Source organism: Dendronephthya gigantea, unplaced genomic scaffold (genome assembly GCF_004324835.1).
Source record: "Dendronephthya gigantea isolate DGI-Jeju-01 unplaced genomic scaffold, DenGig_1.0 000098F, whole genome shotgun sequence".
Lineage (NCBI taxonomy): Eukaryota > Metazoa > Cnidaria > Anthozoa > Malacalcyonacea > Nephtheidae > Dendronephthya > Dendronephthya gigantea.
The window spans coordinates 731,433-758,182 of NW_021163108.1; the positions used below are offsets into that span (position 1 = coordinate 731,433).

Sequence of the window (26,750 nt, forward strand, 5' to 3'; positions counted from 1 at the left end):
CGTGTTACTTCTAATATCTTGAATTATCTTCTCACGCCCAGCATGCACTAGTATATAGCAGTAATAGGAGAGTAGAGGATAATACGACTGCATTGAATTAAATAAAACATATAATGATTGTTCAATGTGTTCAAGCTAGGAGAGATTATAAATGAACAATAATATTTCATTAACTCCTAGGAGTGCACTGTGTAAAACCATGTGTCTTGTTGGACAGGACTAATGCTACATACACCTTTGGTAGGAAGTCAGAGGATAAGACAATTTATTAAAATTTTCCAAGTCTTTAGACGCTAGCATCCTTATCATCAATACTCTAACTAACTTCATGCTTAGCATGAAAGAAGATGCATTTTCCCCCAGTTATTCATTCGAAACATGTATCTGCATATTTTGTAAGGCATATTTTTTTCCTTTTACAAATCCGTTTGAGAGATGGATATTAATAAATCTTTGCGGCTGTGACAATAGAGATTGAAAACAATAATTATCTTGGAGTATCTGATACTGAGGAGTTAAAAGCTTGTGTATTTGATTTGTTGTTTTTCCAGCAAGGCAATATTAGATTGTTTTGTGCAATATTGGTATTTTTAACACTGAGAGGAGAACATTTTAACAATAAATCAAGTTAGATGGATTGATCGTAACATGCATGTCACTGTAGCTGATTCAAAATTATTTTGCAAACACCCTGAAATTGCCCAATAAATCGCCTTTTACCTAGCACCTTGAGGAACACCAGTGTTATAGTAATAATAGCGGTGATTTAAGATTTATTTAATTAACGTTAACATTTACACTGACGTATGCGGTTGTATTTTGCGCGATTTACAGTATTATTAGACATTACAGTATAGTTTCTATATATTCATGCAGTTACTAAATAAGGCTGTTGTGAGTATACATACTTTTGTCTTACTAATTGTTTACTCGTCCTAGTATACTAATTAACATGGCCGATAGTTTACATGCATTTGGAAATCAATATATATACAACAAGTGTACGCGCACTACTAGCTGTTGCAACCTATAAGCTATATCATGGTGGATTTTCAACAAATAACTTAAAAAATACATCAAACATCTGGATTGTTGTATGAAACGCACGACTGGCAGTGGGTTAACATTTATACGTTCGTCAAATTCAAACATCATCAGCAAATACTCTAATGTTTGCCCCAAGAACTTTGAAACAGCCCCATTGAGACACTCTAAAGTTTTCTCTTTTCATCTCACACATGGTGGTTGCCAAGGCATTGACGACAGGCTCGTTGTAAAGATTGTTGTAAAACTTCAACATCAATGTCTCTGCGGCATTGTCATCAACTGCCCACAGTGAGGTAATCACTGACTTTGCTCCTGCCATCAGAAAAGCACGCGCAAGTCCCAACACGCCTTCGCTACTGATTTTGCCCTGGGCAGTGTGGCAGGCACTAAGGACAACCATGTTAGCCGATAAGGTCACGTTCGAGAGATCTTCCACTGTAAGGTAGGTTAAACCTGCTTTTTCGCCGCTAAATATTGGGAAAAAATTGCAATTGTTTTAAATACATTGTGCAAATATTTCAAATTGCAAAAGTATGGAAAGTTGGAAATATCAAAAGGACTAACTTGTTATTAATACGTTCGGGTGCAAGTTGCAAGCTTCTTCCGTCGGTTGTGCCATGACACGCGAAATGAATTATGGCTGCTTGCGAAATTCGGCGCAGAACTTCACTGCGGGTGGCGGAATATCTCAATAACGGCGACACTCCAACCTTTTCTGCAATCATCTTCGCTTCTTTTTCAGCAAATGGGAGGTCTTCTGTCGGATTGCCAACGATAAGAGTGTCTTTCATCTGAGTCACCTACATAAAGCACAAAACGGAATTAAAAAATCTATCGAGGCAACTAGAAATTGCCTGCACAGTGCATCAGCTTTGAAATGTCTTTTACTCTTCAAAAGTGAATGTCTTGAAGTAATTTCGAATTCTTTTTTGGTGGCATGAAAACAATCTATGTAAACATATCGTATATATATATGGGCAACATGATGAATCTGATTGATTTTCTAACCTGCGACATCTCTTCTTGCAATGCCATACTGTAGGAATAAGAGTGGAAAGAGAACGCTTCCCGAGGTGCCACCAAACTACATAACGGCTCGCCATTACTAAGACGCAACGTTGAATATGGTATGTTAAACGTTTCTCCTTGTGGAATAATCAGTAGTTGTGGTTTGGGGTCAGTCTCTGTAACCAGGTTTTCCAATTTGTCTTCAATTGGTTCTACAATTAGCTTGCTTAATTCATCAATAAGTCTGGAAAAGTTGGGTGTCTTCGAAGGTCCACGGGTGGCTGGGTAGGTTTGGTTTACGGTGCCTTTACCACTATTAGATGTAGCTCGAGATTGATAACAATTTGTCCCACTTCCCTCTTCAAATTCGATATCATCATCTTCAGATTCGTATTCGATGTCATCGTCATTTAGGACATTGTTTTTAATGCCTATAAAAACGAACTCGAGTTATAATCTCCGACATAAAAAGATGATATCTCGATTATACATACGGTTGTTACATGTGGGTTTAGCGAAATTTTGCTCAAGTGATTTCGACATGAATTAGTATAAGTTCCACTGGAAATTTTTTCCCAAATCTCAACTTATTTTAAAAAAAAATTCAGGATCGAAATGTTGTCACCGGTTTTAATATTGCGAATTGAGTCAGTGAGCTGTATAACCGCTTATTTTCCTTTTCCATACGTAAGGAAAATTTGCTATGTGATTCTGCCGTGTTTTTGATCCAGCTTTTATATAAATATTTCATTGATTTCATTTACACAAACCTCTGATTTCAATTGGATGCGACGACTCTAGGCTGGTCGTTGAAGCATTGCAACTTTCTGAATTGTGAACCACTTCAGTCGCGTAACTATGCAAGCTAATGATGTCTTCCGCCACATTTTTTGTAGGCTGCTGATTCTGTGCTTCATCCTTTATACCTCTACCAAACACAATGCCTAAATATTCAAGAGGTTTTTCCCATTCATGAAGCTTTTTTCCGAAAGAAGTGATTTCGCCATTTGGTGAAATGAACCACATTTGCATTTCTTGGACAACGTCCAGTTTGGATAGAAAAAGTATCGCTTGCTTGTTTGTTTTCGCTAACTCCAAAAGTGCCGTCGCCGTGTTAAGTTGCTTCGACTGGTCTTCCTTTATTACCTTTTGGATACACAAAATAAATAAATAGAAATAAATAGATAAATGAATGAATAAATAAATAAATAAATGAATAAATGAATGCTTAATGAATCAATGGAATAAAAGATTGAATGAATCAGTGGGTAAGTGAACCAGTGAATGAAAGAAAAAATGAACGAATAAATTAATGTTATTTCATTTCATATCATTTCATTTCATATCATTTCATTTCATTTCACTTCATTTTAGCTGGGTATACGTAGCCCCTTCTGTCTAGCAGCTTTTTATCAATGGATACCAATGACCCTTGCAATGTAGCGTTGCATGTCGAGAAAAGGTTACAAAATATACCTTATCATAAAAATCTCTTCCTCTGCCCATCTCGCCGACGAGCAGTGCATCTGCATCGGCTTTTTCTTTTAAAAGCACGTGTTGCAAATACTGGAATGGTTTCTTCTGTGTATCGTTGAAGCAAATCTTCAAAGGAGTATCTTGAACACTCTTGCGAAACTTTTCACAACGGTTCACAACCTCTTGAAAATATGCCTTTGCTGTTTCATAATCATTCTCCTCGACTGCGATTTTCCCAAGAAGGTAATCAGGACTGAAACGAAAGTGTTCGGTATCGCACCAATGAGATGACGGTGGCTGAGGCGTGTTCAGAGCTTTGTGATAATACTCCTTTGCCTTTTCTTTATTGCCTACAAATAACAACAATGATTAATGAAACTTGTAGAAATTGTATTTTATGGTAGTGAAGTGGGGTTAAACTATAACTTGCACAATTCACAAGTTCTAGAACACTTTTCTTAACACGTGGTAAAACCTAAACACTCAATGTGCAATTATACTTTGACATAAACAGTATAATATTTATTGCGCTTGCTTCTATAAGCCAAAAGCTTTTGTCGTCCCGTGTGAAGCGAGCTTAAAATGATGTCCTTTCTCGGCGAGAAATAAATAACCGGTTAATTCAGTTCTTAAAAAAGTGGTAAATTGCTATACGTTTATACGCTTCAGGGTGCATTCATGGTTTAAAACAATAAAAAACTATGAAACATACTTTAAAAATGATGTGGGCAATCGAATTAGTGCTGGAAGAATGTTATTTGCTTTTTGGTGATTCGTTTTGTTAAGGTATAGATTTTTATTTAGTGCAAAATGTGGCGCGATCGACTTTTGCGAATTTCTTTCCTTCATCATACAGACGAGCTTGAACACATTTTAAAAGAAAGCAATCGCAAAAAATCGATCCTGACATTTTTTACTGAATGGAAATTCGCCTTTAATGCATGAATGGTTATGAAATGTCGCCAACAACTACAATCAGTGACATTAAAATTTGGGACACTTGTATAGACAGAGTACATTTTTACGTGATCTTAGAAAATTAACTCGTAACCCCCCTCCCCCGTTTCAATGTTGTTTTTTCTGGTGAAAAAAATGTTGGCAAACAAATCCAAGGCAATGGCTTGCCCCGTGAAGGTTTTATTTCGGCATACAATATTGAAAAAGGGGGGGAGGGGGAAAATGTTGCCTTTCCAGGCTAAGCGGTCCAATATTTATGTCACTGATTGTAGCTACTGATATTTTAAGCAAGGACCATTCTCCCTAAAGCAATTATAGTCCGACTGTTCGGTTGTATCATGTATAGATTAAAGTAAGATATTAACGTCTACCTTTCCCCTCGAGAGCTCTGCCAAGGTTACAGTAACTATTATTAATGATTCTCATATCTTTTATCTTTTCACCAAATTCTAGACATTTGTAATAACTTTTGACCGCTCCTTCAAAATCTTGCAATTTCTCCTGTGCAAGACCTATATTGCCGTGAGCTAAAGCAATAGGCTCTCCGGCACCTATATCCTCAGCAACAACTAACGACTGCTGTGCCAGCTTCAAGGCTTCTTCATCTTTGTTAAGAATAAGTGCATCGACACTCACATTGCAGAGCACTGTATACACAAATCCTTTGTCTTCATATAAACTCAAATTTTGGACAATTTCTTTTCCGATGTGGTACGATCTTCTATACTCTCCCATTAGGGAGAATAAAGAAGACTGGTTAACTTTTGTTTCCATAACCTTTTTGTGATATCCTAAATCCATAGCCATTTTTAAGCCTTTGGAGAAGAGATTTAAGGCTTCCTGTATTTTAAAAAGGTTGCAGTAGATTGTTGCCATGTGTAATGTGGCTTCGCATTCGGCGATTTTGTTGTTTAGTCGTTTGGCGATTTCCAGAACTTTTTCTTCTTCTTCAAGAGCTAGCTCGTATTTTTGTTCCATGTAGTATAATTTGGCTGTCGCTAGTTTGGAATAACCTTTAAAAAGTAATCAAATAAAACTTTGTAACATAAGACAGCGGAGAGTATATAATTATGAGTGTGAGTGGTTGTTTCAAGGCTGCTCTTTTCAAGGGTTTTTACTCGTTTTTTTATAATGGAAATATTGTTTTACCGCTTAGGAATGCGATTTTTTAATTAATGATGTACCTATTGTTAACTCGTCTCCCGACTCTTCACTGCAACGCACACATTTCTCCAAAACGAGCTTTGCATCTTCTATCGATCCCTTTAAATATAGTGGCGTAAGGTGAAGATAATATGCCTCTCCTGCAAGCTTCTTATCTCCAAGTGCAATTGCCAGTTGCTCTAATTGCTCTGCTTTCTTTATTGCATCGTTGTAACTCGCTTTAGTGGTCCATAAATCACTGAGCTCTTTCAAGATTTCCGCCTGGCTCTGTGTCGTGTAAATGGGTCCTGAGATGTCCAAAATTTTGTTTAGGATTTCACAGCACTCCGTTAGGTTGCAATAGCTGTAGCGGTGTTTCTTCAGCAGTTTTAAAAGACATGGAAAATCTTCAGGTCCTTGCATGACGTCACAGTCTACATTTATCTCGGAGAGTTCTTTGAAAAAAAAGAAAATTTAGACCATTTGTTTGTCCCAAAAAATACATGGAGAAAATCTAAACTTTTTAGGAAATTTTCATTTTGGAAGCCACTAATTAACAGTCTATGTAGTGGAAACTTGGTAGGGTATAGTCTGCTTCAGATAATTTTCAAGCATGTTTAAAAAAGTGCCCTGTCGTATTTTATTGCGTTTTTGAATTGCCCTATTTTGCGATTTCCATGGCGATTTCTTTCTGATGTTTAGTAGTAAAAACGCGGGAGGATGGAGTTTTTTTTGTCGCACTAACCATGCAGTCCATGCTATATTTCATAGACACATACTGTACCTGCTAGTTTTTTCAATAATTTACAAAGATTTGGTATTGCTGGTAAGTCTTCAATCTTCTTTGAATCACCCAATTTCATGCCATCACTGCACGCTTCCATGATTTGCTAAAAAAGATGTTATAGCCAGCTAATGAGGAAACCCTCAAAGTTCATCCAAAGAAATAAATACGAATTTTGCTGAATTTTATACTATTTTAGACTTTTTGATTGCAATTGTACTGTAGCACGTGTTTCTATACAACAGAGCTGTAGTAAGGACTGGGGCTATAGGATTGTTTATTCTATTTATATATATATATATATATATATATATATATATATATATATATATATATATATATATATATGTAATATATTATATATATATATATATATATTATATATATATATATATATATATATATATATATATATATATATATGGCTATAGGATTGTTTATTCTATTTATATATATATATGTATATATATATATATATATATATAATTAATAAACAATAGCATAAAGAGTTCATATATATATATATATATATATATATATATATATATCTTTATATATATATAATAAACAATAGCATAAAGAGTTCACAGAACTTGTCAATGGTTGAGGAGCGCTCAATACCATTACCAACAGAGCGATAATATATTTATTTATTGCAAGTCGAATGCAAGACTAGCTTAGCTACTCGGAGTTTCACGCTGTGAAGCGATCATCAAGCTAATGATTCTTGAAGAAGATGCAACCTCTACCTTGAAGACAAGCTATATATTTTGAAACGTAAATCTAAATCACTTCTGAACAGACGCTCTGAACTTTTCACACAATGTAGACACGTAACTCGATACCTTATATCACGATGTAAATATAGAGAATAACAACCAGACCTGTCTTTAGCCTGATGACCGCTTCACAGCATGAAACTCAGGGTAGCTAAGCTACTGTATTATATATATTTATATATATATATATATATATATATATATATATATATATATATATATATATATATATATATTAAAAGTCGTAGTTAAGTTTGATATCTTGTTAATTCAAATGGTATTTAAGTTGAATAAGAAATGTGTATTACTGCCGTTTGCGCTCAAGCTTGGAGCGTGCAAAATATTTCGCGTTTGTTTATGTTTAAAACGCAACCGTTTGAGTCAGATCAAATCACCCAAATTACTACTAAAACATAATTACTAAAACAGATTAGAAGACGCGCCTTGATGTGTTGAGACACAGATTTCACGATTTCACAAGTTCTATGCTTCAAAGTATTTTCAACAAGCTTCAGTAAACTTTGGGTTATCCACCGTGCTAAATGCCTTTCCAACAACCGACCCTGATCATTACCTTTTTAACATTATCTTTCTCTAAATTTCTTTTAGCAGCGCGAGCTTTCTCTACTTCCAATCGTTGCTTTCGCGTTTCCTGTGACTTTACGTCACCGGCTGTATTAGTTGATGTTTGGATGTTCGAAGCGTCTTTACCCGGTACAACGCAGCTTTTTGGAGCTCGTGTATCCGCCATTTGATGATTGAGCAAGTCAATCAATCAATAAAGTAATATTTTGTATATATGTGAATTTTGAATGTAGTTTATAGTGCCTTCTGAAGCACGTCAACTCGTGTCTAAAGACAGCTCAAGTCTGAACTCCAGGCTTTGTTTACGCACTTGCATTTAAATGCTAATAATACCAGGAAAGCCCCTTGGGGAAAACCCATGTTTGACGTGGTGACATCAAGTAATATTTTGGTTCAATGACGTAATTGAAGTTATTTTGATCAGATTTCATAACAGAATTAATAACTATACCGCTCGGCCAAAACGTAAACAAACTATAGTAACAATCGTTCGGGCAAGGTTCAAACTGACGGGAAAGGGATCAGGACACAGCTGAACGGCAAAATGATAAATAGGTCATATAAGTTACGTATCTGATATAGGTTCCAAAGTAAACATAAACCTAAGAAATAAAAGACCTTTTAATTGTGGCCTTCAAACATAATTAAAAAACTATCAGAAGTTGAACATTTTATGCCCAAATTTTTTACTGTTCTTTTGAATCTTCTGGTTTAGTCAAACTGCATCTTCAGTGACCCATTTTTGTGCGCAAGCCGTCTTTTAATTGACTGCTGAAAACACTTTTTATACCGGCAAAAAACACTATTTTCCACCAACATGCAGGATGTGCGCGGGCGTCAAACTATTCTTACATGCACATACAAAAGGTTTCCCTATGCGTGGACGTACGGTCCTAGAAGACATCTACCAAGTGTAAACGTTTTTAGGTAAACCAAGGAGAACCACTCCAGAACTCCAAATAACGAATAAATTTGTAATTTCTTGTAAATATTATATTCGTCATTTTAGACTTTACACACACAAGTCCTTTGGTTGTAAACAGTGAACACTTTCAGAAATCTGCGAGTCGAATCGAGGCAACAGTGAACACTTTCAGAAATCTGCGAGTCGAATCGAGGCCTTTTACTGCAAGGGAATTAATTGTCTATACAATTTAAGCTCGTGCAAGGCAGCGAAGACAATCGTCTGAGAGCAATAATACCTGCGTACGTGCTCAGTTATAGAGAGTATATATAGGGTTACACGCGGCTATTAATTAAGTTGTTTTTCAAAGGATGATGGAACAGTTGAAACTACAAGCAGCCCAATTTAGTTTCAAGTGCTCTACAATAAAAGTTAATTGTGTTCTTGTCACTTAGGCCTATAATAGATTGTCGATACTCATGCCATGAGCTGCGAAACCTGTCGCAACACTGAGGCAAAAGGGCATATATTCGTCATTGTTTGTTTTGATAAGAAAATAAAAATAACCTGCTGTCGCATTGTTTATAAGCCATACTTAGCTTCGATTATGGATCAAAGCACCAAACGTTATGGATGAAAAAAATTGGTTCATCCGATATCACAGTTAAGTCAGTTCAAGATATCATATTATGGGTCCTATCATAAATCGTTTATTCTACAAGCTGGGCAAAATAACAGAATTGAGTTAGTTCACGTTACATGAAAAGTTGTTAATCAATTCACAATATTATGCACTCTGAGTACGCAGATAAAGCAAAGTCGGTAAGTGAATATGACAAACGTTCAGTAGATTATATAGGAAAGGTAGGTGCTACATAGCAAGGTCAACACGTCGCAGCAACAAATTTCATCGTGTGAACATTTTTGCGAGAGATTCTGCAGTTTTGTCGCTTCAACGTGTCGCACAAAATCAAAACATGTTCTAAAATTTCCCGTTTCTGCGACGTGTTGCAACGATTTTTCGCTAGTCTTTGTATCAGCCTCACAGGTGAATTTGTCGCACAAGCATACCTTAGTAATAAATCAGTTATTTGTTGCAGCGAATCCAGCGATTGGTCGCCTAGCGTGCATACTTGTGCATGTATTGGCTATATTAATATACAAGCTCTAGAAGCAGTACCAGTTTAAAATTAGTTCACTCAGATTAATTTATTGGAACGATATTTTATTGTTTTAAACAACTAAAAGGTTTGTTAACCAAATAGAATTGATCAAAAAGAGTTGAATCTGAGATAACCAACTTCAAATTTAGCATCAAATGTGGTTGTATAACAACTGCCTACGACCTGAGCGGCCTTCTTCAGGAGAGTTAGTACGAAAATAAATAATAAATAAATAGATAAAGTGTCAGGCAACATACAGGCTTGGTGTTATCGTGGTTATTTCGGCTCCCAATTCATAGTTTTCCATCAGGCACCATTTCATATGCTTCTCCTCCAACCTCATTTGTTTACTATGCATCGGTGAAACTGGAAGATCTCTAAGGGTAGGTCGGTCAAAAAACCACGATAACACCAAGCCTGTTGCCCTCACTTTACTTCTGGTAATCATTGTGTCACGGACATGAGAATCAGAGCCCTCTGTCCCATTGCCGGTACTAACGTAGCCGTACACGACACGAAATGCGATTCATCCACAGTCTTGGCACCCTTCATCCCTCCGGCATAAATGAAAGACTCTCTTTCATTTAAGCTCATTCACCCAGCGTAATATGACTTCCAATTCTTAATTTTTTTTTAACACATCACGGCTGCATGGTTGTAATATATTTTCGTTTCTGATCAGACTTCCCTAATTGCGGGCTGTTCTTAGTCAGGCGTCTCTTTGGCAACGTAATGTTCCAATTTGTTTCGATTTTTTGTTTTCTATTGGCCCATTTTTATCACGTATTTTGCCCCCATACAAAACATGTATTCTCCCCTATTTATTTTCATACTAACTCTCCTGACGGAAGTCCTCAGGTCGAAACGTCGAGAAGTGTTTTTGTCTGTTTTAGGCAGTTGTTCTACCACATTTGATGCAAAGTTGTTCGAAGACGCTGCTCCCTGTTTATATTGCAACTTCAATTTTCGCATATATTGACAGGAATTTCGCAAGACTGTTATTAAAGTTCTAAAGATTGTTGGTACAGCATTGGCTATCATTAACGGCTTTATACAGCCTTTAAGTTCGTTGGTTTATGGAAAGCTGACGGATGATTTAATGATTCCTCCGGGAGATAGCAATAATATGACTCTGGGAAATAACACCTCTAACAATACAATGAACCAGAACTTAACCAATACGAATTTTCTTCCATCAGAGATGTCGAAAGAGGTATTTCAGGAAATATTTTTGTAGTTGATACCACACAGAATTATATACCTATTTGTTTCATGTATACATATTCCTTGTAAGTTTATTTATTTATATAAGCGTTCATTTCCATCGTTTCTGTTCTCAGTGTGATAGAGTCTTGTGATATGACTAATACTCAGTAACCGTAACCGCGTGGAAATTTTACTGTCCGGAACATTCTAATCTACGCTCACTATATTGCAAAAAATGTACACTATTTTGGCTTTACTTATAAACCGGATATACCGGATATACAAAACCATGTAAAAGACAATTTCCCTGTAGCATCACCTTATGAAGTTAATTCGCATAATGCAGACTCTTCTTAAAATATAGCACCCTCTATTATTCCCCATTTTCAACATCCATCTTTTGTATAATTACTCTGTAATATGGAAGATCAAATTAAATTTGCGGGCGACACTGTTGACGGTTTTTGATCGAAAGTCATAAGTTGCAAATCAATTTTTGGATACACATGCAACACCATCTAAACTTTCAGACTGCATGCTAATAGATTAATTATATTGACTCAGTAAATTCTCATTCCTTCATATAGAACAACAAAGGGGAGAATGAAAAAAGCAACGAAATCTTGAGTAGTCTCAAAATTATCCAAAAAACTCTTGCAACTAGTTCGGAAAATGCAAATCAGTCTAGGATTCCAAGTCGCCTGGTACTAACTCCGGAAACCGACCCCCTGCATCCACCCGGCTATGGCTATCCGGTTTTACCTGGACTAAAACGGTTACAACCTAAGCGACCTAAGAATTCTACAAAAACCGAAACGCGCATAGGACCATCGCCAGCCGACCAAGAGGAAAGAATATCAAAATATGCCATGTATTATTGCTATCTTGCTTTGGCGACATTTGTGTGTTCGTACGGACAAATGTTGTGTTGGAGTATTTCCGAACTTTCATGTTTTCGGGCGAATCAATATGAAAGGGTAAGGCAAGAAGATGTTGTGGAGGATGGAAAAGGCGACGGGGACGGTAAAAGGAAAGGGTACGTAATAACAGAGTGCAACAAAGCAGTACCAACAATAAGATAAGCAAAATTAGGAGGGGCAGGGGGTTGAGCCGCATAACAATTTCAACTGAGGTCACATGAACCTTGACAGTGTAAACAGGAACCGCGGAGTAACGGGAGGGGGGGATTGGGCTAGAGCGACTATATGGCCTCCTCACTTTTTCGTCTACCATTTAATAGGTAAAGCAGTTCTAAACAGCGGCAGTAACCAGGAGATATTTTCCCTAGAACACATTATTAAGATAGTCTGTTGCTTAATCATGCATTGGTTGTGTTGGTTTTCATTTTAAAAAATAATTTTGTCGCTGTCTGTGATCTTAATAATTTTTGGTAAAGTTTTTATGTTTGAACACCAACTATGTCTGGTGGACCATTGTTGAATGATTTTTGGTCTTCTGTATTTCAAAGTGAAGAAGAGCAAGAGGAGGAAGAAGAAGAAGAGGGATTTGGTGCTCGTATAACCGTGATCATTCAAAATGTTGCCAACTTTGCCTCAAGCATGCTTGTCAGTTTCATTCAAAATTGGCAACTGACGTTAATGATGTTAGTCGCGGGTCCAGTCATAGCGTCTGTTATGTTTTATATGAATAAGGTAAGAACAATCTCAGAAACAAATTTGAGAACACAGTCCAAACAAAATTATGAAAAAAACTCGTAAACATCAGGTTTCGTAAACATTTTAATTAGTTATAGGGATCAGTCTCTAATGTTTTATTTCCTTCCTTTCCCTTATGATATACAGAAATGAGCAAACAATACGGAACGCATTTGCTACAAACCACAAAGCCAATTCAGACAATGAAAAACTAATATAACCCCTGTGTCTCGATTGTTAGTTGACCCCAATCGAGAAAACATGTCCTTTTATAATAGCTCAAGTCGATTGCATTGGAAAAAGTGAAATTACTTATGCAGAAAGCAAGGGGTGTTGCCAAAGGAGCTTTTTCACAAGTGCAAACTGTAGCAGCGTTCGGTGGGCAAGATTATGAAAAGAAGAAGTGAGTGTATACTACGTTTCCAAGAACAAGATTATGGTTTCTGTGAGCTCAAAAGCCCAGACTGGCCTGCTTGAATGGGTTTGAACAGACAGAGCAGTCTTTTCGATGAATTTTTCCTTTTTCCGATATCAGGTTTGCAAGTAATTTGCTTGCTGCTGACAAAGCTGCAAAAGTTCGTAGTCTGGTTGATGCTATTCGGGCTGGAATAATGATCGTGATTGCCTTTGTGTTCCTAGGAATTGGCTTTTGGTGAGTGCTTCTAGTTTTCACACACAATTTTCTATTTGTCGTTAGATGAAATGATAATTCAACAAGAATTGAAGAAATAATTAAAATAGAGAATCAGCTGTCAAGTTTCCATAATGGATCTTCAATCACAATTTGTTCTGTAAAATTAATATCAAATTATTCTGTCCCAATCAAGGTCACTGTAAGAAGAGATTTTATTTGATTCTAAGATAGATTTCTTTTAAAGGTTCAGCTCAATTCTCATATTAAACGGAACCTTGACACCTGGAGCCTTTATTTCAGTAAGTAAATGGATTCTCTAGCTCTAGTATTCTATATTTGAAATTTAAATTTTTCATAGACTGCGTACGAGCCAGTCATTTGCTAAGTAAACTTGTATGGATATATTTGTTCCACAAAGAAATTAAGAAAATAAGCATATTATCGTTACATAGGTAATACCAGACATATTACAAATTAAACATAAGCACCTATATTATAAAGGAGATTGCACCCAATTGATCGATCGAAAGCAACGAATACTTCCCCAAAGCGGATACCACATAAAATTGCATGGAATTAATTTACACAGTGAAATGCGATTTTTACTTCATCATTCTGCTGTCAGTTTGTGCAATGTGCACAAATCTCTATACACATATAATAAATCTTAATTCTAGATATTCATGGCGATAATTTCATCTGTACTTAAACTTGTTAATGTCGGTGGTGCAGTTGGTGTTGATGAAGGAAAGGATGAGAAAGATGATAAGTCAATGCTCTCATCCGATAATGAGGAGGTAATATCTGGCGACCATCGACGTTCTAACAAATCCGGCGTAAATCTGTGGGTATACCAGTGTGATCTATCAAATATGTAGGCCATCGTCTCATTTTACGCGGTAAATGTTTATTTTACCCGTATAAGGTGGATACCTATAGGTGTTTATAACAGTATTTTTTGCAGGCTGTAAGAGCTTTTAGATGGTAGAAATATAATCGTTTTAATATTTATACAAGTTTTTTGTGCATTCAAATGGATACAATGAATGCAAATGAATGCAGTTACGGACCGAGTATTTTCAAGCTGAACATGTGTTGAATGACCATGCAAACATACATTATATGATCTTAATTTGTTTTTTTACCAAGGAAAATCAACGTCCCAATGTTATTGGAAGAATTCTAGAACATTTGTCCAGTCCAGAGGAACTTTTCAAATATTACCCAAACAGACCTGAAGCGGTAGGTCAAAATTAAGTTCAATTTGAATTGCCGAGTTCATGCAGTCTTGGCTGTGCTTTTATTCTTCGTGGTTGGGTCTTAATTATTTGTAATAATAATAAGTTATTTGTTCATTTTATTCCAATTTTTTTCTTAATTTCAAAGATGTTGAAAGGCGGAAATCGTTACCAATGTAATGACGAGTTGATTGTTCAGGTAATTAAAATGCATTGATTTTGTTTATAACATTATGGATCGAGGACGAGATTCGGACATTCGAATCCAAGTTAATGGAAATAATAGCGGGTGTATACGTTTTAATTAAAATGTATCCAATCAGCCCCTTTGAGCAAGAAATATGGAAAAAAAAATTCTATTTTTGCTTTTATATTTATAGTTTTGCGGTGGAAAAAACGATCCTGACCGCAATAATATGACTACCTCAGGTTGGTATTTTACTTTTATGCATGCATGATAAACGTCTCAACTGATCAATATTTTTTTCATTAATCAAGTTACTCGTTGGTTGGTTGCATGGTATACGTATACAGCCACATGCTCCCCCCCGAAAATTTTTTTTTGAATTTCTTTGGTGGTGTTACACCTCGCCAAGCTTATTAAACTTAGGCTATAATTTTAAGACGATGCGGCGGTAACCGATAAAAGGTAAATCTTCCATTTTTTAGTTCCCCATGCGCCTGCCACCCCTGATTTAGATAATACCGTGCCATCGCAGAATAGTAAAAAGCGGTTTTCTAAGTGGAATCCTAAAAAACTCAAAGAGAAAATGAAAGAAAAATTCCAAAGTAAGGTTAGAGATTTTATCCATACAAATAGATTAACATATAGTAAAGGCGTGTTCCTGATAAAGAAATATTATTGATAACACTTTTCTTTTTTTAAAAACAAAGAAATCAAAGGCCTGTTTATAGCAATGTTTGGCTGACTTATTTAGTAACATCGTATTCAGGATGTATAAAAACGAACGTGACTTATATAATGATGTGATATTATACACATGCACAAGCGCAGGATAAAAACAACTTTCAAATTTATTCGTAATTTGAACAATAATGAATACACATTTCATGAGTTTCATCGTCCCTTAAGTCCCCAAATTTAGCTGCCATTTGGTTTAGGTTTCTCTACTAGACAGATATGAGCTGTCTAGTATATAGAAAGCCAATCAGATTACACGTTATTATTTTCATTGTTATTTCCCCGCCGTAGTAGGCCGAGTGTATTATTATATATATCACCTTGTTAGTCATAGATGAAAATTTTAAAATAATATAAAACTGTATACATTGGAACCTGTAAGTTTCATTCTTTCCGCATCTTGGGTTCACTCTATGGAATGTTTATACATATACTATACTATTATATATTATACAACTTTATTCCTAGACTTTAAGTAGGCTCTTTCTGAATACTTTTTTAGAAAAATAACAAGTATGAAAATGTTGGTCATTCAAAGCAAGGTATGAGCAAGGGCCATGGCTTCTTAGGATACCCAAAAGGTCGAAATTTGGAGAGAAGACTGGGACGGACCCTAACCACAGTCCTCTCTGCAAATTTCCACCTTTTTGGTATCCTAAAGAGATTTTGCCTATAAGATAGCCTATAAATACCGGAAACTCCGCATATGGCACTATTTTCTCAATCTTTAATCCTTACAAGCTTCCAATCCAGTATCTGAAAATTTTTAGATACTGTACGTTAAGTTTTATTATAGAGAATATTCATATATTCGTCTTATTCCCGAATGATTTCTTTTGTACTAGGGTACAAAAGAAATCATTCGGGAATAAGAACAATAGGAACAATAGGGTTCCCACGGTATATAAGCATGAATATATGAACATACACCCCCTCCCCCCTTTAAGCTTCTAGCTACGGCCCTGGTTTCACAACAAAGAAAATATGCTGGTGTAACCGTTTTTCAATCAACGTCCAATCCTTTTCGTACTTTGTGGTTTTCGAAGATATATTGTCTGTATCTCTATTTCGACACAATTTGGATACTCAATACAAATAATAATAAAAATCATGTTATATACAATACAAATCTTTGGAAGGTTTCTTCATTGGCGGTAAAATGGTTCGATTTCGCTGTATCACAGCCGCGTCAGTACTCCACCAAAAAATGCGACTAGCTTTGTGTAAAAATTTTATGTAGGAACCAATGTCAAGAGCAAGTTTTCTATTGAGGGCATAAAAGAGCGTGGTAAAAATTGTTTTGAAGGTGCAAAGTCTTTCTTAGAGACTAAAATACTTAGTCAGGTATGTTGTTGTAGTGGGAATGTTTTTCTTTGTTGCCGTATCTTTGCTGGTAAAAGACAATGGCTGTCCCTTATACTTCCCCTCAGGCTCTGGCGTCTCTGAACCCAAAGAGTAATTCCCTAAAAAAAGCAATTCTAGTTTTTTCCGCATGGTTTAAGATCTAAATATTGTCGACTAATGTAGATTTAACAAACAATTGTAAGCAATTACATAATTTCCCTGCATATATAACCGCCATCTTGAATTTTATAGAAAGTGCTGCAAATGCATTTTATTTTTTTAATCGAGAGTTTTTAATGACAATTTTTATTAACTGGTTCCTAAAACTAACGAAGCATGCGAAAACACATAAAATTTATTGGCACTAACTTTATTTATATAGTGAAAAGATATAGGTATGCCACGTTTTGTCGGGGCTATGGCATATTTAAAATAATTGGAATGCTACATCGCTCGCTGCCGATTATTTTGCGATAATCGCACGGCAGATAAAATATATTGAAAACGACATGTTCAGGTGCTTAGCGTGTATCATGATGTATCTCTACAGGTAAAAAAACGAGGCTTGTCACTTGAGGCAGTAAAGCTACAAATACAGCAACTTCCATTGATTATCCTCAGTCTTGTTGGAGCTGTGATGACCGGCATGATAGCACCTGGATTTTCACTCTTACTAAGCGAGATCTTAATAGTAAGCAAGATATACGTTGTGCTCAGTGGGGCATTCTTTTGAAAGGATGAGTGGTCTGCGATGAAAATAGACAAATTTAAGAAATTTTGACGACTACTGAAGAATCTTAATCCTTGCGACCTGGTGAACCTTGCTACTTGCTACCCAAGAATCATATTCTTTCCATTTTCAAGTTATTTCTTAAATTAATTCCGTTTCAGAGAGCTGTAATTCCTGTTTATTCTGTATTACCCAACTGAAATGAATGATCATTAATTTTTTTCATAATAAGCATTACATTTCATTGCTTAATGCAGTATAAAAAATATTCGATACCGTTACCTTTTTAAGGTTACAGCTGATCCTAAGCGTCTTAAATCTGAACGTTATAAGTGGGCTTTCAAGTTTGTCGATCTTGGTATTTTCATTGCCATTGGATCTTCAGTGCAGGTAAATTCAGTTATACACTCTTTCACATGTCACCACATGCTTTCGCATGTCACCACGAAATCTATTAAAAAAACGATGCCGTTTTGGTTTTTTGACCTCAAAAAGATAACACAAAGGACAAACGCTCCAATTATATTATGCAATTAATTTTATAGTTACATTACTCACAGCGTGTTTATAGCAATGTCGTATTTCATTTTTTTTCGAAGAAATTCTCTACATCCTTAAGCGAAAGTCGAGTGGAGATGGGCCTGAAAGGGAACGCTTTTAATTCTACGATGGATAAGGTATAGGTTATAGAACTAAACACTTATCATTTCTAGATAGCTTTTTTTTAACAGATGGCACGTGCCTTGCGTATTCTAGAATTAAAAAAACACACGATGCGATAAAGAAAGATTCTCCTGTCCGAAATTCGGCTGGTGCAATTGCGTTATAATATTTTGTCGAGCTAGTTGTCAACTTTCATGAGAATTTCGATGTCCTTTGTTCTCCTATCTTTTGGATTGCACTGATATATAATCAGAGGAAAAACAGGTTAATTTACTAACTAACAAGAATTTTCCTTGAAATACCAGAGTGAAGCGCCGAAGACGTCAAGTGAGGATTTGGAAATATCCGCTGATGAAGAAAGACTGAAATCGAGGAGCGAGGTGTCCAAGACATCCACCGAGCAAGTTTTGGCACCCAAAGAGAAAGAAAATCTGGAAATAAATGTTAAGGTAATGTTCTTATCTATTCACTTTTTATCATTGAGATGCAGTTATTTTAAGAATTATTCGCCGGAAGCCACGTTTTTGTCGCTAAGGCCTGTTTTCGACTTCAACCGTATCATAACGTAACGTGACTTGGCGTAGCCGTATTTCTTCGTTACCGTTGTATTCGACCAGAATTAATGACTTTGAAACAATGAGATACGCTACGTTTCGCTACGATACGGTTGAAGTGGAAAACAGCCTTAAGTCAGTAAGTCTGAAGTAATTAATTGTGTCAAATAAATAGACCATTTCGATAATTACGTCATACCATTATCGCGTTCAACTTAGAGCCACCTTAAATAAGCACGAAATATTTTGACTAAAAATAACTGACCGCCATCTTGGATTATTCAGGTTCCGCCATCTTGGAGCACAAGTGGGGTCATGCAATATTTTTATCTTGACTGCCCATGATGATTATGCCACAAAACTCACTCCAAGATACTTATACGCTTGAATTGAAACTTGAAATAGATCCCATTCATGGACCAAGTTCGCATTCTTGTTTTAATCGCTAGAAGCAATTCTAAAAGTTAACCCCGCATGTAACGTAACCAAAACTGTAGTTTTAATAATCAAAATATAGAAACTAAATTTTCATTGTCCGTACACTTTAAAAACGACAATTTTAACGAAAACGAAAGTGACCTAATTATCTGGAGTAATTATCCATCCTTTTCGGCAGCAGAAATTCACTCACCAGAATGTTCATATCGAAAATCATTCACTGCGGTTAGTTTTACTCCTTTGAACTCTGAAACCACATGCAGAAACATAATGTCTTTTTCAGGAACTTAGTCAGCCGCAAAAACTATCGAAAGAGCCTGACATGAAAACAAATCTCAAGCGAACATCTCCGAATCCGATATCCGAAGATAGCCAGGTATTGCAAGTTTAACAAATCTCATTTAAAGTTAGCTATTACCATGCGCTAAAGCAATCACCTGGGGGGGTGTATCAAGCCCGTTTAGCTTAAACGGTGGATAAGTTCAAAATAGAAAGCAAGTCTATCGTTTTATTCAAGAAGCAAACAAAATGTTTTTACCTTAATACAAAGTTATTGTTTACAACTACAAATTCAGTGCATAATATTCAAGTTGACTCATTCAAGAGAGATGTAAGAGTATTATTTAATTTTGATTTATCACCGTTTAAGCTAAACGGGCTTGATACAACCGGTCCCTGGCCAGTATACTGTTTTTGCCCGTTTGTTTAATTCTGTACTTCAATTCAAAAATCAACCCATGTTTATAATCCCGAGCCTAGATTGGAGGGTGGTGGAGTGAGACACCCCCTTGCGGTATCCCTATGTATGTTTTACCTTCAGGACTTAAATCTTATTTCATATTTAGGACTTAAACCTTATCGACGAGCCGAGCAGTGCAAAAGCTGAAAGCATGACAACAAAGATGGATAAAAGTTCAATGAAAAACTCGGTAACTCCTTTTTAGATAACTTTCATTTTCATTCTTTATAAAACTTATTATCGTGGTAAGGCGGTAAAGTGTGCTGATTCCGCCGACGAAATTGAACCCTCTCGAAACCCTTTCGTTTAAAAAAAATTGGGAAATGCTACGTAGGGCAATTTACGTGTTTTAACGCCTGTCCTTATTCCCACAGTTACAGCTTTTCGGTTGTCACGTATAGTATGTCTAAGTATAGATGTTAGCAAAATAACCATGCATGTTCAGAAGAATGTAATGATATTCTTTCAACAGACCTCGCTTCGCCGGAATAGATTATTCCTGGCGGGGTTCCAGACCTCTTAAAACTCCGAGACTTTTAATTACCAATTTCTCTGTTAGGATAATTTTGTTCGTGCTCCCCTCTAACAATTTTCTAAAAAAGGCCCTGCGCATGACAATGTAGAGCCTTACATAAACGAACCGAAATATTGTCTTGGGACACCTATGCTCTCCACCCACTTGATTGATTAAGCACGGCCAGCTTTTTTTCAAAATCCCATTTTATTTTTTTCAGTTTTCCCTATCTAGTCTTACAGCAAACGTGAGTAGTAATATATCGACCTTCATGACGATGTTCATAGCGTTTACAAATGGTTGGAAGATGACGTTGGTCGTTCTTGCCGGTCAGCCAATCATATCATATGCGAAGTCCGTGCAGAATGACGACGACACGACGGACGAGACCAAGGATGAGGAAAGTGACGGGGTAGGCTACATACACGTTTTATCACACCCGAAAGTATGACCCAGCTTGTTGCGCGAGATCGCAACATCTACCGGTCTCTACGTGTTGAATGGACCACTTGCATACTGAGGCGACCATACTGATGATCTATAGGTAACAAAAAGGAAATAAATCATCACAGCTAAAAAGAGCATACTGAAATTAGTGTAATCGCCTATATTTTCCGTACTTTAAAATTATATTTCGCAGCCAAACTGCAATTTTACCAAATTTAGTATGCCGTTTTCGGCCGAAATTAAATTCCTTTTTTGTCGCCTAAATCAAAAGTTGGTCTGTTATGCAAAGGGTCAATTGCGATTATTGTAGTTCCTTGCAACAAACATTAATTCTGTATTGCCGACCTACGAAATTCCATGATATTTATTTTAATGCCGCCGTATCTTTTCTGCCCATCGGTTCTGCTGCTTATGACAATATACACTTAATGTATGCTCCCGAGGGAAATAGTGAGTTTTGTTTTCCCAAGAGTCTGAATGTTTCCCGAGACGAGGTCGAGTGTTTTGTTATATAGGAACAAAAACATTTAAAAAAGAAACCCACTTCACTTTGTTATGACAAGAAGCGGGCAACAATTTTTTACTTGTTTCCCTGGCGGGAAACATTGCATTTATTTAAAGTCATGTGACTACGAATGAACCAATCACATTTAAAATATACAGAACCTATGTAACAACATAATTTAATGACCGTTAAATTTGACAAAATAATCCAAATGTTTTGATTTTTATTTCAACACTATGCCGATAGCGCATCATACTTTAGGAAATATCCCAAGTGTTTTTTTAACGTACACGACGGACTGTTAAAAAAACTACGTGTTTCTTTGGCAGATTATTTCAAAGGTTTGGAAAAAAGTTCGTGGTGTAACGACATCAGCTGCTGGAAAGATTCCTGCAAATAATAATGCGTCAAAGTTCAAAGATGAATGTCTAAAACCTTACAAGTACGTCAAGTAAAGCTTGCTATAGCAAACTGTTATAACAGTTTGACCATAGGTATTTCTTTTCAAGATTAATCACGTGCATTCGGAAATTGGCATTGGCAATTCGAAGTTTTCCAAATTTTTAAAGAGAAAACCTTGTGTTAATCGCTGTCGAGTATTTCACGAAACTCTTTCTAACTTTCCACAATTTGCAAATGACTAACCGCTATGTAAATTTCGAGTTATTGTAATAATTCATTTCTTTAGAAATGGCTGGCTACGCTACTGCCTGAGATCCGATTTCCTTTCCTAAACACTTTATATGCATACCAGTCACCTTATTCCTCCTCGCTTACTGCCCATTCCTTAGTGTTCACACGTGACAATAATTTCAATGCTTTCCTTAGATACGCGGTAAAGATGCTGATTGCAACGGGCCTTGCCTTTGCAATTGCGGAATGTGTGACCTTTCTTGTATATGCAGGAGCTCTAAGATACGGGGGATATCTGGTCCGTGTTGGCGAAATGACGGTGGAAAGTGTTATGACGTAAAACCGATTTTTTTTTCATTTCAGTGCGTTAAAAATTGGGCTGGCTATTCTAATATTAGCTTTGACATGCAGTAATGTAATATTTATATAAATTACCTAGCGGAAACAATTTTTATTTTATTATAATTGTTTTGTCTTTCCTTCCATTTCGATAGGCAGCGATTTTTTGCCTTTAACCTGAATAATTATTCTTATTATGCGAGCTCGAAATTGAATTTGAACCAATTTGAATATGTTTTTTCGCAAGCGTTTGTTTGGCGAAAGTCTCGTTCAAACGAATCAGGTTATAGGTAAAGTGGAGATGACTAATCTAAGTAAATTCTGAGTTGCAACTTGCAAGTGTCATGTATGTTTTATAGAAATTATTGTCCATAACGACGTTTTTTAGGGTGCTCATGACCGTGTTGTTTGGAGGAGCGGGGTCATCAAACGCACCAGAAGAAAAGTCTAAAACCAAGAAAGAGTCCCCTGAAACTGAAGAATCAGGAGATGTCAAGGCTGACGGAAATGACAATTTGCCTAAAGAAAAAGTTAAACCTGTACGTTGAAAAATTTCTTCCATGTTTTGGATACTTTTTTAATTTGCTTGTACTGCTTATACTGGCCATATGACATAAACCTATCATCTTTATTGCACGTTTAAGGTGACTGTAATAAATGCCCTACGTATAGGTAACATGTAATAAATGCATGATTTGCTGTGAGACTTTCTCACTTTTTACTCATAAAACGAATTCATTTAAAAAATCGATCGAGAGTAGGATGATGTGGACTCTAAGCATTTCTAAAAATATCTGTGTTTTAGAATGACGTAAACGGTGAAATGGAATTTCACGAGGTGGAAATTCATCATCCTGAAAAGAAAAATGTTATTCTAAGTGGATTAAATATTTCGGTCAAGCCATCTGAGACATTGGCTATTGTGGGCACGACAGATTTTAATAGTAACGCCGTCCTTGCACTGGTTGAGAGATTTTATGATCCCAGTTCAGGCTGTGTCGTAAGTAAATTAATTCAAGTCGAGTTCAATGGACAGGTATATTACTGCAAAGTTGAGTGTTCGTGCGCATGCATTCATGTTCACTCAGTGTAAAAGCAATCGTCTTTCGACAATGATCTGGTAATGCACCAGGAAAAGCAAACTAGCTATATCTATCGGGAACAATGACAGAGTTCATAAATTTACAGAGTCCTAACTCAAAATATTTACTTCAAAAAACCACGCGAACCCAAGGAAGAGTCTTTCTGAGAAACTAGGTTCTAAATCAATCTCAATGCCGTGCGGTAATATCGACGCGTAAGGTAAAATTTTCTTGGTTCTGTGTCTCGTATTTTTACCAACCCATATTTTTGCTTTAGACCTTAGATGGCTTAGACATACGTGATATGGACCCGAGATGGTTACGGTCTCAAATAGCATTAGTATCAGAAACCAGCGTGCTCAGTCATCATAGTATCGCCGATAATCTAATGATCGCTGACACTGCAGGATGCTTATCGTACGATTACTTGGAAGATGTTGCTAGAAAAACTCGTCTTCATGAAGACGTTGAGAATTTTCCAACGTTAGTATATTTCAACTCATTGGTGTTCCTTGCAATCTGATTGGTTAAAAATAGTGTGACTAATTCCCAAATTGCACATTTTTGAGCATCAATCACATCATTTATAAGCCAATAAGATTGAAGCTCTGCAGCACAATAACCAATCAGATTTAGTATTTTAGTGTAACTATTCAATCAAATTACAGAGGAAAATAGCACAAAATTTTATTATTTTGAATTTTTAAATGCCCTGCAAAATTTTTTGACAAAAATAGATGAAAATTACTAACATTTTTACGGTAACAACACCGTTTACGGTTCTTTCAGCCAATAAATCGTTCAAAATTTGTTTACTTTTTTGTATGATTTCAAAATGAATATAATGAAATTGCACTTCGTGTCGTGCAATTGTAGTGTGAAATCAAACTTGTAATCGATTACATGCAAATCGATTTTGTAATCACGTGTTTGATTTCACACCAAATTGCACTCCACTCAGTGGGATTACCATTATTAATCATTGGAAAATTATGAAAAAATAAAACTAAACGATCTCGAACAAAATAATTTCCTACACTTATTGGCCTCTAAAACACAGTTTCCTTGTCCGTATTGAAAAATCTTCTAAACCATTTACCATGTGTCAAACCAGATCAAAATACACTGGCAGTCAAAAAGAACTATTTAAATGTTGCTGTTATCGTATGTAACAGGAATCGTGATTCTCTAGTTTATATTTACTCGTATGTATTGTTAGAGGGACAGTTACATTCATTTGAGAGCATTTTAACTTGTTTTGAGCAGTTCTTTTTGACCGCCAGTGTACATGAACCTCGACATTTTGTTACCAGTGAAAAATATCACTGATCTATAATGATGAGTAAAAGAACGGATCGCCATTTTGTTTTTCCAAGCGGGCAACAGATTTTCAATTATTTATTTATGTTTATTTATTATACTGCATGCCCTTGAAATTCGTTTCGAACTTAGATGACAATTCCACACCGCAAGTCGGTCGTTGCAGATTCTTGCCTGGTGCTTACTCTGCTCCGTTTCCTAAACTAACACACAATTAATCAATTTAGTCGTACAATTCACTGGTTGATGACGACATCCTTTTAGACGAGAAAACAAAACAAAAGATTGCTATAACGAGGGCGGTTATTAGAAACCCTCTGATTCTGGTGATTGACGAGTTCTCACAACTCGACGAAGTAAGTGAAAAAAGTTGTTTCAAAATTAAGATGTTAAAAGAATAAATTATTGATATTATTAGTGAAAAGGAAAATATTGCGTAAAGGTTCTCAAATGCCACACAATAACCAAATGACGTATTAGCCATGCATGAATTGCCTCCAGTTACTTGTATATGAAACCGTAATAGGCTGTATGATGCAATTATCTTGTGACCTGACGTAGTTGACTTGTTGTGTCCGGGAACCCGAGGTAAGAGGTTGGAACAATATTTGCCTAGATAGAAAGTGAAATATTTGCAAAAATCTTAAGACATGCCAATGCGGAGGAACTGTAAAGAAAAATAGGCTATTGTCGCGGTCTTTCATTTCAGTTAAATGACTAAAAATGACTGCCATTTAAAGTTTAGCTGCAAAGGATAGTGTTAGCATACAATTATCAACATTTACCTTCATCAAGCAAAATGCCACTCCCCAAAATTATGATTTACCTACTTGTATATCGGAGAAAACATCTATTTAAACCTAAATTGAATGTTAATTACGATACTACATCATCAACTGATTTTATTTTTACGATTAGGAGGTAAAAGAAAGCTTGAAAAATCTTAAATCAGGAAAGACGTGCATAATTTTTGCTCGGCATTTGTCGACAGTCGAAGAAAGCCGACAAGGTCGCGATCGTATGTCATGGAAGAGTTCTTGAACAGGGTACACGAGAGGAATTACTGAGAAGAAAAGGACTTTATTATCATTTGATTAATATTAAGTTACAGTCAAACATCGCACCAGCTTTATAGCGCCAAATTATTTTATATATGAACACGGCGAATGGCTGAAGCGTTACCCATGCAAGAGGAAATGACTTCGCAAATAGGACCGGATCTTTTAATCGACTTTATTCAGTTAAAGTCTGTAAACCTGACAACTGTAGGGACCGGTTGTACTAAGGCTGCATGAATAGCGCTACCACCGGATGATGACTTTTTAACCAGAGACAAAGCGCTTGAAAATAATGAAAATTGTAGATATTTAATTGAAGATTTATTACGCATTAAGAGAAACATAAGCTACTTCAAGAGTAGATGGTGTGCAACTATTTTCGTGGGACTTCTAAAGCCGTGTTTACACTTCAGGCCTAGACCTGGTCTGGACTGGACCAAGTCTAGGACAAGTCTAGGTAATATGTGCCACGTTTACACTGCCTTCCTTGTTGATGATATAGCATAGCCAAAGTAATTGATAAAATACTTAGAAAAAAAGGACCCAAAACACGCCAAAAAGTGGTAATGCTATATGAATCCTATAATACAGATCATATTATTAAGTTCAATACTTGTCAGGACTAAGTAAAGCCTGTTCACATTACCAAAATCTTGCCCCAGGACAGGTCCAGGCCACCTTCTGCTGTATACGTTGGTCTGGATTTTGTGGCCTAGAACACACCACCTATAGGAAGGATCCACGTACCAAAACACGGACAATTTTAAGACAGTGAGAGCTTTACTCGCCTGGATAGCGCTCTATATCCGGCCTTCGTAAAACCAGTCCCATATTTCTACTTCCGAAATTTTGTTGAAGACATAGACGTGGCAGTTGCGGAAGT

General features: G+C 36.2%; 2 protein-coding genes across 2 annotated transcripts; one reads left to right on the plus strand and one right to left on the minus strand.

Annotated features, from left to right (window-relative positions):
• Positions 1 to 789: 789 nt before the first annotated feature.
• Positions 790 to 8,051, minus strand: LOC114534172 (tetratricopeptide repeat protein 28-like). Its single transcript, XM_028555721.1, has 9 exons — positions 7,769 to 8,051; positions 6,416 to 6,521; positions 5,673 to 6,086; positions 4,860 to 5,501; positions 3,532 to 3,881; positions 2,826 to 3,201; positions 2,056 to 2,486; positions 1,612 to 1,847; positions 790 to 1,514 (listed from the first exon to the last, which is right to left on the minus strand). Exons 1-9 carry the CDS (start codon positions 7,943 to 7,945, stop codon positions 1,145 to 1,147), a joined length of 3,102 nt encoding a protein of 1,033 aa, XP_028411522.1. The 5' UTR covers positions 7,946 to 8,051; the 3' UTR covers positions 790 to 1,144.
• A 2,996-nt stretch (positions 8,052 to 11,047) lies between these two features.
• LOC114534195 (multidrug resistance protein 1-like) lies at positions 11,048 to 24,012 on the plus strand. The gene is made up of 23 exons (XM_028555749.1): positions 11,048 to 11,059; positions 11,640 to 12,088; positions 12,521 to 12,704; positions 12,986 to 13,110; positions 13,243 to 13,359; positions 13,586 to 13,640; positions 14,019 to 14,138; positions 14,491 to 14,583; positions 14,728 to 14,778; positions 14,960 to 15,008; positions 16,808 to 16,845; positions 17,396 to 17,536; positions 17,867 to 17,965; positions 18,175 to 18,252; positions 18,544 to 18,687; positions 19,514 to 19,606; positions 20,076 to 20,159; positions 20,704 to 20,895; positions 21,765 to 21,877; positions 22,264 to 22,404; positions 22,796 to 22,946; positions 23,213 to 23,407; positions 23,767 to 24,012. The coding sequence occupies exons 1-23, from the start codon at positions 11,048 to 11,050 to the stop codon at positions 24,010 to 24,012; spliced, it is 2,970 nt and encodes a 989-aa protein (XP_028411550.1).
• Positions 24,013 to 26,750: the final 2,738 nt, after the last annotated feature.